General features: G+C 51.3%; 1 protein-coding gene across 5 annotated transcripts in view; it reads right to left on the bottom strand.

Annotated features, from left to right (window-relative positions):
- The window catches only part of TRAF7 (TNF receptor associated factor 7), a 28,780-nt gene extending 12,071 nt beyond the window's left edge, over positions 1-16,709 (bottom strand). The window contains exons 1-6 of one of the 5 annotated variants that reach the window (XM_083872732.1): positions 16,632-16,709; positions 7,210-7,328; positions 6,949-7,006; positions 5,811-5,902; positions 1,602-1,718; positions 234-326 (exon numbers count right to left, since the gene is read on the bottom strand). In XM_083872732.1, the coding sequence (XP_083728858.1) occupies positions 234-326; positions 1,602-1,718; positions 5,811-5,902; positions 6,949-7,006; positions 7,210-7,290 (441 nt within the window). In that variant the 5' untranslated portion in view covers positions 7,291-7,328; positions 16,632-16,709. Of the gene's footprint in view, positions 1-233; positions 327-1,601; positions 1,719-1,956; positions 2,097-5,810; positions 5,903-6,948; positions 7,007-7,209; positions 7,329-9,257; positions 9,363-13,624; positions 13,744-16,631 lie in introns of those variants that run through there. The other 4 variants (XM_083872733.1, XM_083872734.1, XM_083872735.1 and 1 more) reach the window with 4 other exon arrangements.
- Positions 16,710-17,690: the final 981 nt, after the last annotated feature.

The following is a 17,690-nucleotide window of genomic DNA, read 5'->3' as shown; positions in this document are numbered from 1 at the left end:
GGGTGCCCAGGAGCTCCTGCAGAGCCCTTCAGGAGGAGTTTTCAACCTCATGGAAGTCACAAGGAGACTGAAGATGGCCAGGACAGGGTGGCTGACAATACAGCTCTCCTGGGAAAAGCCACCCCATTTTAAGCAAGCCTTAGTTTTGCTTAACAGTCCCTAGGGAGAGACAGAGGGGACAGTCCAAGCTTGGCTCTGGCTCACACAGGATATTTGGGAGAGCCCTGCCTTACCCCACAGGTTGTGATGACGGGATCCTTAAACACACTGCAGCACAGCTGGCAGCACAGCTTCACGGACGGCTGCTCTGCAAACACCAGGGGCTCCTGCAGGGCACAGAGAGGGACACACACAGAATGGATTAGTCCAAACCAAGAGCCTGCAGCTCTGCAGAAGGAATAATGTGTTATTCTCTCAGTGGTGAGCCTCAGGGAGCCTGGGGCACACTGAGGGTTTTTATCATCTCAACATAAAATTCTGTCTGGATCTGCTGATTTCCAGTAGGGGAAGAATCAACTTGGGAAAGGCTGGAGACCCTCAGTTCATCACAAACTGGGGGCCACCAGCATCTGGCAGGATCAGCACCTGACAGCAAACTGCACACACCAACTTCTCTGCCAATGATTCAAGTCACCAGTACTGCATGAGCTGCACTGGCTGGGACTTTGTCTTTGGTTGGCCTGAGCACAGAGTTGTCAAAATTGTACTAAACCTGAGCTTAAGAGCAATTTTAAAGCAGCCTGCACTCTTGTGCTTTTAAAGCATTCTGAAGGAAGGGCTCCTTCACTCTATGGGAAGCAGAAACAACATTGTTTCTGCTGCAATGGAGCCATCTCTCCAGTTTAGTTAACCAACTAGGACAGCCAGCACAGGGCTCCAAGCACATCCTCCCAGAGTTCCATGTCTCTCCAGGGCTCCTAGCACGTCCTCCAGGAGCACCATGGCTCTCCATGCTCACATTTCAGAGCATTTCCAATCAATCTCTGCAGTTCACTCTGTCTTTTCATCGTGTGCTGCTCTCAGAAATGCAAACACAGCCCCCTGGATTCCTAAATATGAATTATACTCTCATCCCAGATCAGCGGCAGAACACCACCTGACCTTTAATTCATCCAGTTTGGGGTTGGTTACTGTCACAAGCTAAGCTCTGTTTAAAAGTATCCTCTCCCAGCATGTAGATAATTCCTCGCACCCTCCCAGGGTTTACAATCAAATCTGTGGAGTGCCAAGCAGCCCTGAATGAGGATGGGACTCCAAATCCATGGGGAATTGTATTTTTCTTGCTGCCTGGGGCCAGACCACCAGCCTGAACCTTGCAACCCACCCTGCTCTGCTGCAGGGAATCACACAGGATTTTGCAAAGACTTACAATTTTTCTGGGAAGCAGAAAAGCCTCACCATTGTCCTCGCTTTCCAGGCAGGGAAATGGTACATGAGGAAGCAAAGTCAGTGGTGGAAACAAAGATAAAAGCAGGAGTCTGAGCCAGGTACGGCACAAAATCTGCCCATGAGAGCTCTGTGTACTCACGACAGTCCACTAAGTTACTCTTTTGACACTGAGCTTCCTAATCCTGCTCCTTCAGACAATCCCAAATACCTACTGGCTCCTCCTCTTCCTCATGGAGTGAGAACGTGGAGCGCAAGGACATGTTTGACTCGGAGTGCAAGGAGCGGACGGAGATAGCGGAGTCGGAGCGGCGTGGGGTGCTGATGGGAGGCTGCGGACACAGAGCAGCTCTGGTCAGTGCAAATCATTCCCCAAACTCCAGGAAAAGCCCTCACGTTCAGTTTTCCTCCTCCACAACACTCAGCTGCATTGAGTGGCCCTGCTGCTGCGTGCCCTTTCCTGCACTGTGCCCAGAAACAGGAGTCACTCGGGTTTAACTCCCTAAGCCAGGCTGACATCGAAATTCCAAGCACATCACTTTCTCCAAAGTGCATTCCCTGCACACTTACCGTGCACACCCGCAAAGCAACAGTCTGGAAGAATTAATCCTTCATGGAAAGCTCCGTAAATCTCCCCCAGAGACTGCTCCAGCTCCTGCAATGTCTCTAATCTCTGCAGCAGCACTTGTTGTTGCACTCACTATCTAACTTCTGCCAAATTTCTTTGCGTAAGTGTGGAGACTTCCTTCTATTGAATTCTCTGTGAGCCCGGCTCTGCCGCTTCCTGCTCGGGAGGGGAGAGCGGAGCGGACACGGCCTGCACCAATCCAGAGAGATCTTCTGCCTACAGCAGCCTTGGGATTGGCTTTGGGGCAGTGCTGCTGCTGGAATATTAACCAGCAGCACGTCTCCGAGGCTGGAATATCAACCATCAGCACGTAGCCAAGGTGCCATTCAGTGTCCAAGTGCCACTGGAGACTGCAGACCATGGGGAGACTGGATTTGAGGATCCAGTGCAACTGGGAGCACAGCCACTGAAGGGGTTACTCTGCAAGAGATGCTGCTGGTGGAATGGAAAAGGTGCAGAGAGGAGGAATAAAGGTCTTCAATGAGGAGAATGGATGCTCTGACAAAGAAATGGGAAGAATGAAGCCAGAAGCTTCAGACACTTCAGACAAGGCATGATGGATGAGTATCTGCACGGGCCACACTCTCCAAGGCTTGGCTCTGTCAGTCTCTAGTCCTGAGGAGTGTTGGCTGGAAGGAGCTCTGGAGATCCCTGGCTGCCCACTGGAAAAGCAACTCTCCCTGGCCCTGGCCCAGGTCAGGCCTGGCACTGCCCAGGGAACAGGGAAAGCTGCATGGACCAGACTCGGCTGAGTTCCTGTCCTGCACCTCCTGAGAAAAACACTTTTCCTTGTGTTCCATCTGAGCCTCGGGAGCTGCACTCTGTGTGCCTGCCCTGGGTCAAAGTGGGTGACAGCAGACCCAAGCACAGACAAAGGCAATGCATGAGGGCAGTGGGGCTGGCAGGAAATTCAGCAACGAAAGCTGCAAGATGAGGTTCAGAGGCTGCTGCCCTCCCCAGAGACAAAGCATGCTGCAGTCCCAGTGCAGCCTGGCTGGGCTGCAGGAGAACAGCAGACCAGGATCCTGCTGGTTCCTCACACTGCTCTGCTGCTTCATTTTTATGATCCTGAGCTCCAAGGAACTCAAAAATGCTGCATCTGCTTAGAAGCCAAAGCATAAATGTCTTTCCCTTAAAGACAGCATATTTATTGACTAAATACATAAACCTTAAGGAGGAATGGTTATAATGAGGTAAATCCATTTTATGTGTACCCATTCATTCTATTGTTTTCCTCCACTAGTAGCAGAAATTATTAAAATAACCAGAATGACTGTGCATAGTTCCCACTCTGGAGGGGACAGGGGGGTGAGGGCAGCAAAGGCAGGCTCTGCAGGAATGCAGGTTTGTCACCAGCAACATCCAGTGAGCATCACCAACAGAGAAGGGGGACTGCAGCATTCCCAGGAGGCAGGGGTGTGAGACACAGAAGGTTTATGTAAGACTGTGGGCTCAGCTCCCTGTGTCCTGGTGTGGATAATGGTAACTGGTGGTAACTGCACAGGAGAGAAGGGGACGTGCTGAGAAGGATCCCTCACTCCCTCTGGGCTGTAGGGACAACACAGAATGGCAGAGGGCATGCTGGCAGACCCTCTGGGTATCTGCAGCCTTGGTTTTGCCAACCAAATAAGGATAAAACTCAAGAGACCTCATTTCTGCACTGAACAGCAGGCACACCTTCAAACAGCCCAAGGATGAAGCACTTCTGATGGAAGAAGGATAGTTTTCTGCTGGCAATTCAATCCAGCCTCTGGCTCAGAGGTGAAGCTCCCTGCAAACAACAAGACTTTGGATAGCCAGGCAGCCTCCATCTATAGAATCCAATTGTTCCAATACTCAGCTTCAATCTTTAGCTGCAGTTCCATCACCTCAGTGACAGGAGCAGCCTCCAGGTGGAGGCTCCAGCACAGCCCTGGTTCCAGCTCCCTGCATGCACAGCAAGGCAGGAACCTGTGGCACTGTGTCCAAGAAGAATGACAGCAGCCACTCAGTAATCCCTGCCCTGTACACAAACACACTGCTCTGCTTCTCTTTCATTAACAGGAGGTTTACAAGGAAAGAAAAAGGGGTGGTGGAGGTCACAGGAAGGCTCTGACTCATCTCCAACTGTCTCTCTGATGGCTGAAAAGCCCTTGGCAGCTTCTGGAGGAGGCAACACTCAGTGACTAGGAAGGGAAATCCCAGATTATTTCTTGACAAAGCAAATGAAGCTTCCTAAGAGGGTTAGTGAGTCTGCCTGGAGCAGCAGGCAGAGCTGGACAGAGGTGGTTCTGGTTTGTCAGCACCTCACGCTGCTTCCTGAACCACTCATTAATCCTCTCACAGTTTTTGCTAAAGAATATTTAACACTCCAGGGAATGTGGGCTGAGACTGTCCAAGAGGATTGAAGCTGGCTCCCAGCAGAGATCTCCCCCATTCTTGGCTGCACTCCCCAGTCTGTGCCAGTGGGGTTTTCAAAGGAGTCAGGGAATTTCTTTATCAGACCTGGCTAAATGAAATATTCACAGCATCCCCTCCTCTGGAAAAATCCTCCCCTTTGCCCTGTGAGAACTGCCCAGCTCATGAAAAGGGCACTGTGAGCCCAGCACTCAGCCCACAGGGTCCGTGCTGACAGCCAGGGATGGCCTGAACACTGGCTCAGCTCCTGGGGTCAGTGGTGGGCTGGAGAGCTGCACTTGTCAAGGACACCAGGCAGATTTTCAAAGGACTTGTTAGAAAAAAGACCAACAACAAACAAAACCTCCACGGGCTCACATAAAACACAGCAAGATCTCTGAGCAACAAAAGGAACTTTATAGGATGCTGACAATAAAATTCTTTGCAATCTGGTGTCAAATTTATTTTAAGAAGTGCTGCAGCTCCACACTGTTGCTGACCCCAGTCACTAACTCCAGCAGCAATGATCCATTTATGCCTGGCTTGGAAATTGGGTCTTGTAACCTGACTAAGTCTATAAGTACTTAATTTGAAGTTTGCTACTAACATGTTTAGATCTGAACAGATCTTGTGATTGTGAGATGTGGCTGGAGCACCAGGGACAAGAGAAGATCCAGCCTCGGAGCTGTCCATCCCTTCATCAAGGTTTGCTTTGCTGTTGCTGTTCTTGATTTAATTGATTTAGCTAATTTAATTTCTCTCCAACCAGCTAACCCTGGAGCCTGTTGAATCACTATATTCCCCAAAAGGAACTTACTCAGAAGTGAGTGAGAAAACTGGATACAAAACTGGGAACTGCTTTTACCACCAAGACACTGGGAGACACGGGAATGGTTTGTGTGGGAAGCCCAGCACAGCCCATAGTGTTCAACACCCCACTCTGCAGGTTCCAAACCCTCTCTCTGTGGTCAGAGGCCCCATCTGGAGGTGGGAATAGGAATGGATTCTACAGCCATAACTGCAGAGCCAGCTGGGATCCATCCAACACAAAGAGTGCCTGGCCCCAGTCACAGCCCAGCCATCCCTGGCAGGGGCAGTTTCCTGCTGTCCCAAGAGCCAGGAACACTCTCATAAGGAGGCTCAGGGATCTGTAGTTCTCAGCTTTGGACCCACATAACAATTTCAAGCAGTGTGAAAAGCAGCAGCTGCAGCTCCAGCCTAAAGCCCCAGGTCAGAATGAGCTGCTTCCCCATGGCACCAACCTTGGGAGCAGCCAGGAATGCTGAGGCTGGTGCTGCCTCTGGAACACATGTAACACAGAGAATGATGAGGGAGACAGGGGGGTCCAGAGGGGCTCCAGACACCTCCCATTTCACTTCTGATCAGCTAAGCCAGTCAGGAGGGTCCTGACAACACCTACCATGCCATCGTCCTCATCCCGTGGGGAGTAGGTGAGGGTGCTGGAGGAGGACGGAGTCCGACGGTGCTGCTTGAAAGTATTGGTCCCATCAGCTTTAAAGAGAATTAAAAAAAGAAAAACAAGCATTTAGGCTCCTCAGAAACATTTCCAAGCTATGGGACAGCCTCTGTAGCTGTTCCTTAGAAAAGGAAAAAAATAGGGAATTCTCCAGTGCTGGTTCATGACTGGACATATCAGCACAAGTAGAACAACCCTGATCTCTGAGAGCTTGCCCAGAAAAAACACAGATAATATTCTGTCAGGTCCACAGGTTAAAAATACTATTTAAAGGAAACTTTGTACTCCCACGTATCTCAGTCACAAATAAAAATTGCCTGAATCCAGGGAGGTCTGGCTATCCCTGAGGCACAGGGGAGCCATGTTAAATTAAATATGAAATATTTGTATAGAGATCATGTAACTGACTCTTAATATGTACAAAAGTCTGAATGTAAATATTTGGGAGTCCAAAACCATCCAGCGTCTAGGACAAATGTAATCCAAACACTTTTCTCAGGCAGATGTTAATTTCTTTATCAAAATCAAGTGTCAAGTCTTTTTGTTTCTATTAAAGGAATGATACTTGTATTCCAAAATAAAACCAGGACTTTTCATACATTCACCCCACGTGCCAGGGCTCAGGCTCCCCTCACCTGCTGAGCTTTGAGGGGCAAGGCACAGGAATTGTAAATGAGCAGGGACATTTGCATCCCCTCCAGTCTGAGCTAAAAATGGCCACGGAGTTTCACCAAAGCTCCAGAGTGACTCACAGTCAGGCACAGAAAGAAGATGGAAATTTTCAGCATTGGTGATGACTATCACAGGGATCAATAAGATTTGGTGCTGAACTCAGTATCAAAGCCTGTTGTACTACTCTGTTTTCAGCAAGGGCTTCCCAGTGGTACTGCTCAGTCTGCCTGAGGGAAGAAAATTCTTGTACCTGCTCATTTCCATCATGCCAGGATACTTGGGCTGCATAACACCAAACCCAGCCCCTCAACACCTGGTTAATGACCAGAGAGATTTTCCCAACATCTTTATGATCTGTAAAACACAACAACCACCCTGGGACCACACACAGTACACATTAAATACTCACCCTTTGTGATGGTGGTCACGGCAGAGAAGGCTGGTCCAAAAGTTGTTTCCATTCTTGTCTGAAATGTTGAAAAAATTAATGTTGGAGCATTGAAAGCTTTCAAACTTAGCCTGAGCTGGTGAAATACTGCATACACATTCCCAGCTTTTATCTGTGAATAGTGAGATTTTAAGTGGCAAGAAAACACCCCATTTCAAAAGAAAGGCTGAGAACACGAGAAGCAGCCCTGTACCCTGTCTGTGCCACCAGCAGTGGCCTTACCCCGTTAGTGTTTTCAGAAGTAGTGATGCTTGTTGTGCCACTGGAGAAACGATTGTAGCGAGCGTTCTTGTTTGAGCTCATAATCTAGGCCAGCATCTGTTAGTCATGGGAAGCTTGCTCTGTGGAAGAAGGACACAAAGGGAGTTAGGCTCCTTGTGGGTATTTTCCTGGGCTCAGAGAACACTCTCCTGCAGCACAAAGCCCAAGTGTTTACCTAAACTCACATAAACCCAGATTTTCAGAAGTAAGAGGTGAGGACAAAGTCAGATTCTTTCAAATCATTCCTGGGTGAGTGTTCAGCATTTTTAAAATATATGATTATATTTTAATAAGAGCCTCATTTCTCTCCCTCCACTGCCTCATTAGGCTCAAGTTTGCAAAGTCAAGTATTCCATAAAAATAATCTGCAGAAACACATGGAATTTGCTTTCTTTAACCTCTGCTGAAACCTGATACTGCTTCAGGGCACAATTATGCTGCTGTCCCAGCAAATCTGACAAGATGCTCTCAGTCTCCTTCAGACACAGGACAGCCTCAGTAAGGAGCTGCAGCTCCTCTGCCATCACACAGAGGTACTCCTGGCTCAGGCAGGAGTTTCCCTCAGAGAGGACAAAGCTCAGCCTGGCATTGGGGAGGTGAAGTGTCTCAGGTGTTTCTAGCAATTGGTTTTCTCTTATCCGGGAGTGACAAGCACTAGATCTCCAAGCTCTTCATAAAAACACCACTGTGATTTCTCCACTTTACAGAAAGGGAAACTGAGGCTCAGAGAGAGACTGGCTCCCAGCATGCAGCTGTGACCTGGGATTTGTGCAGGGATTCCCACCTCCCTGGAGAGCCCTGGCACACAGGGCTGGGCACATCCTGCACACGCATTGTAAACACTGCAAAGGTGACACCCGGGCTGTCCTCAGCCAAGGCTCTGCCCAGGGCCTGACACAGCACTTCCCTGCAGCTCTGGATCCAACAGCTGTCAGGCAGCCAGCAACAGCAGAATTCTGAGCAGGGCATTGCCGTTCAGCTCTAAACTCTCAGAAACAACTAAAATGGTCAAAAAACATAAAAACCCCCCAAAATTCCGAAGAAAAACCAAACAAACAGAAACCCTGAAACCAAACCCAAAACCATCTGAAAACCAGGGATCTGGATAATGTTTTCCACACACATGACAGCACTGTCCTGGCTGCTTGCAAATGCCAGATCCCTGAGGAGATGCTGAGCACAGAGTCTGAAGCTGTCTCAGAAGCAGCAGAAATGAAGCAGAGTTGTGCTGCAGCATCAGGGAGACCTGCAGAGTTTAAAGATGAGCTCCAGCAAGCCAGAGGTTTGGCTTTGGCCATGGGATCCTTTTATTCCTGTCCATGTTCCTGAGGCCACAGAGAGCAGAGGGAATTGGAGGGTGGGAGAGGGCAGACAAAGGGTTTGGGCCACTGGCCCCCAGAGATCTGAACCCCACTGACTCAGCCTCTCTCCCTCTGGCAGCCTTGGATGAGCCACTGGAACTCTCAGCTTCCTCCTGGCAAAAATTCCCCCCTTCTGCACAAGCCTGAAGATTCCCCTCTTCAACTACAAAGCCTGAAGATGAGAGGTCTCCAGCTGGGGTCTACAGATGATGCAGTGCTCATAAATTAAGCAAAGCAAGTACTTCCATGAGCAGTGGCACGAACTGCCGCATTCCCTGGGATTTCTCGTCTCAAGGCTGCATGATCTCATGTCCAACAACACGTGTATCCCTAAAATTCCCCTCTCCACAGGTTCCCTACATCTAGCAGTACAGCTGGGCTCACCACTGTCCTCTGGGAAAGGGATTCAGCACTCTGCTCCTCCCATCATCGGGTGGAAATAGAGAAATATTCTAATTTCCAGGGATACGAATCCATGCAACACCTACCCACACAATTTTGATCCTGCACTACTCAAAGGCAGGGGCAGAGATTTGCTCCCACTTCATGAGCCATGTCAGTTAAGGTTAAGGGAACCTTGCATATCAAATATTCCTCTTGGAGTTTAGGGCAAACAATCATTCCCAGCTGGAAAGAGAGGAAACCCACCCTGATGGAGGATCGTGGGCTGTCTGGAGACTTGGGCAGAGCTTCATTCTCTCTCATTTTCAGGGTATGTATCACCTTCAGATGGAACAGATGGAGACTCAAGCAACGGGAAACACTCAAAGACAAGGAAAACAAAAATGGGGATAAACTGACAGCATGAGGAGTTCTGTGATATCATTAAAGGTTGGATCAGATGTGCCACAAACAGCGACTGCAGCCACTGAACCACTGCAATGACCCTTCAATCCCTGCCTGGGAACCTCCAATAAAACCAAAGTGGGGAAGGCAACGTGGAATACAGGGATTTTCCACTCACTGTTTATAAGCTTGACCTGTGCCTGCAGCTTGGCTGAGCAAGGTACCTGCAGCAGCAGCAGCAGCAGGGAGCCTGCTGTGTCTGCTCCGAGCAGAGACCAGAGGAATGTGAGCAATGGAAAAAATGTCTAGCGGAATTTCAGCCAGGCTGCACAACACCAGCTGCCACAGCAATATCTGATTTCAGCCCAAACCCCTGCACCCACCACAGACAGGAGCATTTCAGCAGAGCAGATGCCTCTCCAAAGCATTGTCTGACAAGCTCCTCACACCTTCCTTTCCATCTGAGAATCTTTTCCAACTGATATCAAAGAATTGAAAAGGAGGCAGAAAAGAGCTGATGGTGCCAACATTAATACCAGCTTCCTACAGCACTCACAAAAATCTCTGCCAGATCTCTGCACCTCTGCTTGGCATCACTGCCAAGCTACACTGTCCTGTGCTCCCAGGCCTGGAGGATGAGTGTCCCTCTTGGGAACCCAGCCTGTGATCCAGATGCTCCTTGCCTGGACTTAAATTTTTACATTTTTTAACATGCAACATCAGTGGCTTTTTGCAGTAAACAAAGGGGGGGGGGAAATCTCGCCTGGAAAAAGGAAGCTGTGGGGACCCAATATTCAGGAAATCCCATAGCTGATCAAAACCAGATGTGAGGGAGGACAAGGATAGGTTTCAGCATTTGCACATCACAGGGGCTTGCACATCACTTTGAGGCTTTTGAGACTCAAAATCCTACTGTAGTAATCTAGGCAAGAAAAAACCCAACCACCAGTAGCTGTAAAGGCAGCTGCAGGGGGAAGCAGTGCTCCTTCTCCCCACTGCTGAGGGGAGATCCAACAGGATCAGCCACACATCAGCCTGAGACTGCACCTCAGAGCTGGCAGGAGAATCAGGACCAGTGGCCTGACTAATTCCCCTCTCTGCCCACTGCAGCTCTCTCTGAAGATATTCACCCCCAAGAAAACTGCTGGGCTGGCAGATTGTCCCACAGCAGGAGCACTGCCAGTGGGAAAGGCAGGCCTGAGTGATCCTGCCCTAGCTGGAGCAGCCTCTGCCTGACGTGAACTTCCATATCTCACAGCTTGGGTATTGATGGCGTAAGACACGAGCCTCTGTTCCTCATACAACACTGTGCTCACAACAAGAAGGGTTACACATCCTTGAGAGCATTGGCACATCCCCAGAGAAATACTCTGACAAAAGCACCGACAGCTCCGTGGGACAAGGGCAGGTGCCAAGGGCACAGGGTGTTGATGGGCTAATTAACTATTCTGTGCCCATCAGCACCTCAGGTGCACCTGGGCAGGGTGACGAGGACTGTCAGCATCTGGTCTGACCTGTACAGCACAGGGTTTAAGAATGCAGAGCTGCAGCACATCCCTGAGACAGACACCTCTCAATGGACACCTCTCAATGGACACCCCTTGATGGACACTGGACAAGAGGCAGACAGTGGAGCCCTCTGGTCACTCCTCAGCTCAGGGTCACTCCTCAGCATGGTTCCCAAGCACCACTGCTGAGTCAGCTCATTCCAGCTCCCGGGTGAAAATGGTGAATAAAAGCCAGCAGTGAAATCACCACCTCTCTCAGCTCTTCCGAGCAGTCCATGCCAGCTGGTGGTGAAGAACTCATGAAAAACCCCACAAAACTAAGGAGACAAAGAGGATGTAGATGAGCTAAAATCTGAAAGACCTGACCCAGCAGGATATTTCTTACGCTCTTTAGATGTCAGTCAGTGCAGGAAGGACATAAAACACGAACAGAAGCTCAGCCTTACTGATAGGACATGGCACCTCCACCTGATGAATCTGTGGAACAGTCTTTTTACTGTTTTTAAGTTTTTCTTATAAGTCACACCAGCTTTCTGAGTGTCTTACAGTGAGACCATAACTGTACTGAGTTGTCATCAATAAAAATAAAAGGGATATTTTTAATTGCTGCTACTTTTACCAGTGCTTGCACTGACTGCAGGACTGGGAGAGCACATTCAACAGTTGTTTGAACACTGCCATGCCTTTGAACAAATGGAGTTCAGAAAGGAAAAGCATTTCATATGATGCTTTTCCTAAAGGATAATGAAGCTTTGGGATAGGAGAACATTTGTAATACTTCATGCTAAAACCTGAAGCTGTAACTTTCAGATGTTCCCACAGCTGGATCAAAAGTGATTGCTCTGGTGAAAAGAAGCACCCCAATTTTCCCAGAAAAATAAAATTAAATTAGAAGTTAGAACAGAGGCCAATAGTCAGTGCTGTTCCATGACATAAAAGCTACATTTGAAGCTTTACTTCCATTTCAGGTAACCTGAGAGGATCCACCTACAACACCATTTTTGTTATGCAGCCCAGGTCTCAACAGTTCTGACCCTGCAACCAAAATTGTCCTGTGTGGGCTCAGCATCTCCTCAGTCACTGCTGGGCAGGAATGGGCGCATTCACAGCTCTGCCACACAAGGACCTCAATCAAAAGGTGCTTTAAAAGTTGGCCCTGCCACTGCAGAGCTGCATGCTGTACCTCTCACGGCTTGTGCTCATCCACATCCTCCCTCAAAGAATAGATCCCTTCCGAGACCATCACATTGTTAAATTGTGGATTTGGTGAAGGAGAAAGAATAAAACCCCAGCCAAGCCCTGAAACCAACAACGTCCTCCCCCTCCAAGGCAAAAATCTCAGTCCTGCTGCAGTTCCTTGGGAGGGAATGGCCAACTCTGTGCAAGGCAGATCCTGATGAGAGATATCATGCTTCAGAAGCTGAGAACAGTCACCCTCACCACTCACACCACAACTGGTGCTCCTCAGAGTGGTCTGACAGAGAGAACAAATGGCTGCCATCACCCCACGGGGTCCTGTGGGCTGGCTCAGCTCTGCTGTTGGTCTCCCTGCTGCAAATCTGACAGATAGAGGGGCCTGCAACTCAACTGAAAACCCCTGAAGACATGGCAGGGCAGCAGCAAAGACTAGGGGATGAAGAAATTTGGCCTCTGTTCTTCTAAGGAAGCCAGAGGAATGCTTATCTCACCTGGATTCTGCTCTCCTGGAGTCCTGCTAGACCTGAAGCAATCAAAGCTCCTCTCTCCTTTATTCCCTGATTCCTGTGCCATGGCTGAGGCATTTTCCAACTCCTTTGCCTTATGGTTGGCTGCACTGCATCCCTGGGAAAGCTGTAACCACCCCATCACACTATGGGATTCTTCCAGATTCAAGTCATAGGAAACCTGAGCCCATAACCATGACTCAAAAAGCACAAAGTATCACTTCCACCCCCTGTTCCCCCCAACATCCCTCAAAGCTTTGACACCTCATGACACACTCTCTTCTCTGCCCTCTGGATGCAACTAGAACACTTCAAGGATCCAGCTGAAATGCATCATCTCCTCCAGAAAAAACAAAAAACATCCAGCAAATTCCAGTCCCGTGCTCTTTTCTTGTACAGTTTCCTTGGGCTTTGCCACTGAGAACAAGCAGGAGGCACCCACAGACACCAACACTCATCAATCAAATTAGTGATCCTGGAAGAAACAGCACCAAATCCTTGATTCCAAAAGAAATCAGGGGATGTGGACACTTCCACCATGGCAAATCTACTGACAGCTTTGAGACAGAAGCACCGCTCAGTGTCCCACAACCACCAAAAACCACGGATTAAACTCTCCCCCAGGGTGACTCAGAATTCCAGGGAAGGCAGCAGGACTCCTCACAAACTTGGCTTCTGTGCTCACAACTCTGCCCAAAGAGTATGGGGGATTTCCCACTTCTGAAACACCAGGACAACCTCAGCACACACTTGCTGGGTTGCTGCAATCAAGCATTCCACGCCCTTGCAAAGGTCACTCTGGAGGATGATAAAATCAGTGTAACAGAGCTCCAGCTGTTGGAACAGCCACAGGTACCCCCTTCCAAACTGGTTCTGGACTCCAGGTACCTCCTGCTCTCCTCTGAGGCATGAAAACAGCTCCTCCCTCACTGCTGAGGGGAGCAGCTTCCTCGGGAATGCTGCCGACAGCCTGACACCCGGCACCCGGAGCAAACCCTTCTCCTTGGAGGAAACTCACCCTTGGCCATCCTGGCGCGGCAGAGCTCGGCAAGGTGCCACCACCATGCCCAATTCCTGAGCTGTGGACAGGCTTTTCCTCGGCCAAAGTGCCTCTTCCGCTACGTGTGTGCGTGTGTGGATCGCTCCCCAGTGATGTAAAAACAAAGGCATGCGGAGCAGTGGGCGATATGTAAATCCAGCTGGAAAATCCCACAGCTCAGCCAATCTCCGCGCTGCCTCCCAGCTTTGCCCCGGCTGCTCCGGGTTCAGTTTAGTGCAGGAAAAACAACCCCTCTCCCAGCACACATGGATTTATTCCCCTGATCAGAGAAAGCTCCGGAGACAGAAAAGTGCTTTGCTTCCTTTAAGGGGAGTTTGAGTTTCTCACTCCTTTTTATAGTTCCCAAACTATTCAGAATTCTGAATAACAAACAGCAACACACTCTTTGCCTGGAGAGACAATCCGGGGAAATCCAGTTAACTAAGAACAGGCACAAAAAGGCAGAGCTGGGGAACAGGAGTGGCCCGAAACACAGACACTGATGGTGGTGGGGGACTTCTACAGCTTCCCACAGCTGAGGCTCTCCCAGGCACAGGCACTGCCCTGCTCCAGCTCCAGAACACCTCGTTAAAAGCAGGAAGGTGACTGAAGCTCCAAACTCGGGCTGTGCTCACGGCAGAGCAGGAACAGCCTGAATTGGTGATTTTGGGGTGCTGTCGCCTTAGCTTTGCTGAGCTAAAAGAAGGGTGACAGGTACCTCTATGAACAACCAGCTGCCTCCCTCCTTGTCCCAGCTGTGCCTACAGCCCCTGATCCAACCCATGGGCACAGGGATGTGCTGGTGTGTGCCTCACCATGCCCGTGGCAAAGGGGCACAGGCATGGAAGGGACAGCAAAGGGAGGGAATAAAACCGGGAGGGAAGAGTTCCAACAGACTGAACACAGCCACGTAATATGAGTACTGAAACCCAGGAAGGATTTTCCCTCCAATGCACTTCTCCTGGAACACCTGGGCTTGGCTGAGATAACCCATGAGAAAGGTATAGTCTCACACCAGGCAATCCCACACTCAGGGCCAGAAGGGCTGGGAAGGTCCCTGGGAACACGGGGAACACTCAGCCCTTGAGGTGACCAATGGCTGAACCCCACTGAAGCTGCAAACTGCTCAGCAGTGCCCAGGAGCAGGGCAGAGCTGGCACCAGCACAGTGCTCTGCAACCATCCAGAGCCCTCAGGGCTCCCTGAGGCTCTGGCAGCACCTTGGGATTGTGGAGCCCTGGGGAAGGGAAGGGCTGACTTCAGGCAGAGGACACAAACTTCCATGTGATGGTCACACATGGCTCTAGGCCATCACAGCCTGTGCTGCTCACCCTGGGATCCCCCGGGCCAGGGAACCAAACCACCCCAAAACCATGGATTGGGGTTTTTGTTCCTTCCTTGAGTCCAATCAATATGAAAACCCCTGACTGAGTGTTAGCAGTGAAGGTACCAGCATCCCCTGACTGGAAACATCACTGTGGCTCAGGTTTCCCACTCCCACAGGATAAAACGTTCCCTCCCTAGGCAGTGTCATCTGCACACAAACCAAACCTCAGTGCTGGAGCTTTCTGGGTGGATGCAGCCTGTCCCTTCCCTGCTCCAGATAGGAGACCCCAGGACCTGGAGAGAATCCAGCAGACTGCAACAGTACCTGCTCCTGCAGCGTCCCGCATGATTTTAGGGATTTGCCGTGCCAGGGGAGGTGCAGGTTGGACATCAAGGGGAATTTCTTCATGGAAGGGGTTGTCAGGAATTGGAAGGAACTGCCCAGGGAGGTTTTAGGGTCCCCATCCCTTGGAGATGTCCAAGGAACACCTGCACATGGCACTCAGTGCTCTGGGCTGGGATTAGGCACAGGGTGGACTCAATGATCTTGGAGGTCTTTTCCAACCTAAACAATTTTGGGATTCTGTGATCTCACACTACTTTCCCTCATCAAGGACTTTCCGGAACCATCCTTCACCCCCAAACCCTCTCCTGCAAGCCCCACCATCCTCACTGTGGCTGGAATTCAAACCACTGGCAGACAAACACTCGAGGCCAAAATGCAGCAGCTGTTCAAGAGGAACCCGACTGCTCAGTGCAGGCTGAAAACACATGGCTGTGGGGAAAACGCACAGGGAGGCAAAATTAGAGTGCTGCAGTTGAAAAAAAAAGGCAGAGCAACGTTTCCAAAGTGGAAAAAACAACTGCGAGGTCACAGTTCTTAACACAGGGACAACAGCCTGGATCTCGTGTGTTATGGACATGCAAACACCCACCAACCCCCGCAGCACAGGGTCGCCGTCTCTGACCCCGGCAGAGCTCAAAAGGAAGCTGAACCCAAGGGAAATCCTCCCCGCTGCCCTCCCCAGCACACGAGCTCGGGGATCCGGCAGGAGCAAAGCGTTTGACAGCGTCTGTCACCGGGACAGAGCCCAGGAGCTCGTTTGAAATGAGAAGAGGACGGCACAATCCACGATCCGCAATCCACAGCCTCGTCCAGACCTGCAAATGTTCTGGGGCAGCTACAGAGACCTACCCCCAGATACCCCACTTTTTGTATATTGTGAACCCAAAACCCAGGGAAACGAGGTTACTGGAAGGGCAGGAAAGATCCAGCAGCAACATGTGCTGCGGTCGGACAAGGAATGGAGCAGAAACTCACAAAACTCAGCAGAAAAAGCCGAAGCTCAGCAGTGAGTCTCATCGTAACAGATGAGACATCGTAACACCGCTCGCAGCGATGAGACCCAGCGAACACCCCGGGAGGGCAGCGAGCGAGACCTGAGCGGGATTCAGCTGGGACGGAAAAGCGCAGATGATGCTCGAGCTCCTCTGGGCGCCCCAAGAGAGCCGCTGGCACCCCCAGACACAGCGGGCACGGGGCAGCCCCGGGAGCCTCCGCCGGTACCTCCCCGGCCCGCGGCCCAGCGCCCCCGGCCCGGCCCCTCCCCTCATGGAGACGCTCGGCGTGGCCCGCCCGGCTCCCCCCGGCCCCCCCGTACCTCCCAGCGGCGGCAGCGGCCGCAGCGCCGGTGCTCGGTCCCGGCACATCGCGCCCGGGCCTGCTCCCCGCTGCCGCCCGGCCCGGAAAAGCTGCGCCCAGCGCTCCTCGGGACTTGTAGTCCTGTGAGCTGCTTCCTGCCCGCGCCGCCGAGCTGCTCGGACTACAACTCCCATCACACCCCGCAGACAGTCACTCCATTCTACATCCACTGTTGCTACTGGTTCGACCCGGCCTCCTACAGTGACCAATCCGAAGGCGGCAGCCGCCGCCTCGGGCCACGCTGCGCCGCGCGTCGCCATTGGCACGGAGGAGCGCAGCGACCAATCAGCGCTGGGAGAGGCGGGGTGGCTCTCACGCTAACCGCTGGCGATTGGCTGTGCCCACAGCAGCCTGACCAATAGCGGCGTTACAGCGGCCATAAAAGAATCAGCGTGAGCCATGTGCGTTCTTTCCAGCCAGAGGTGCGCGATGGGACGGGACGGGCCGGGGCGGGAGCGGGGCCGGTAACGAGGATATTACCGAGGGCGGGCCGGTGATGATCCATATTAACCTTTCTGACACCTCGTCTGAGGGCGGCGGGCGCCCGCAGCCCCTGCTGAGCAGCCACGGCTGAGGTCCGCGCTGCCCGCGGCCCGGCTGGGCCGTCGGTCGGACTCGTCCCCCTCACGCGCTGCCTTCTCCCCTCAGGGTTCGGCGGGAACGGGCCGCGACTTGCGATTCGGTGGTGGCGGCGTCCCGGAGCCTCCATGCCCGATCCGCGGAGTTCTGGGCCGGTAAAACGCGGTGTCCCCTGTTCCGGTGTTGGCGGTAAGTGGGGCTGAGCCCCGTGAGGAAATCCTGCTGCTCTACAACAAGGCGGCCCTTGAGCACAAAGAAGCAGCTGCAGAACGGGCTGGAGGAAAAAATTCACCGACTTTGACTCTTCCTTAGGGGTTAGTTCAAGGTGAATATTCTCGCAAGGTGGTGGGTGCAGTAATTTGAGTAAATGAAGGGACTTAAACCCATAACTAGTGCTACAGTGTGCAGATGGACAATTTAAATCCTGTTTCTAAGATAA

This window comes from Zosterops lateralis (assembly GCF_965231275.1).
Source record: "Zosterops lateralis genome assembly, chromosome: 15".
Taxonomy (NCBI): Eukaryota; Metazoa; Chordata; class Aves; order Passeriformes; family Zosteropidae; genus Zosterops; species Zosterops lateralis.
Note: the sequence above shows the minus strand (reverse complement) of the source record. Positions and strands in the feature narration are given on the sequence as shown.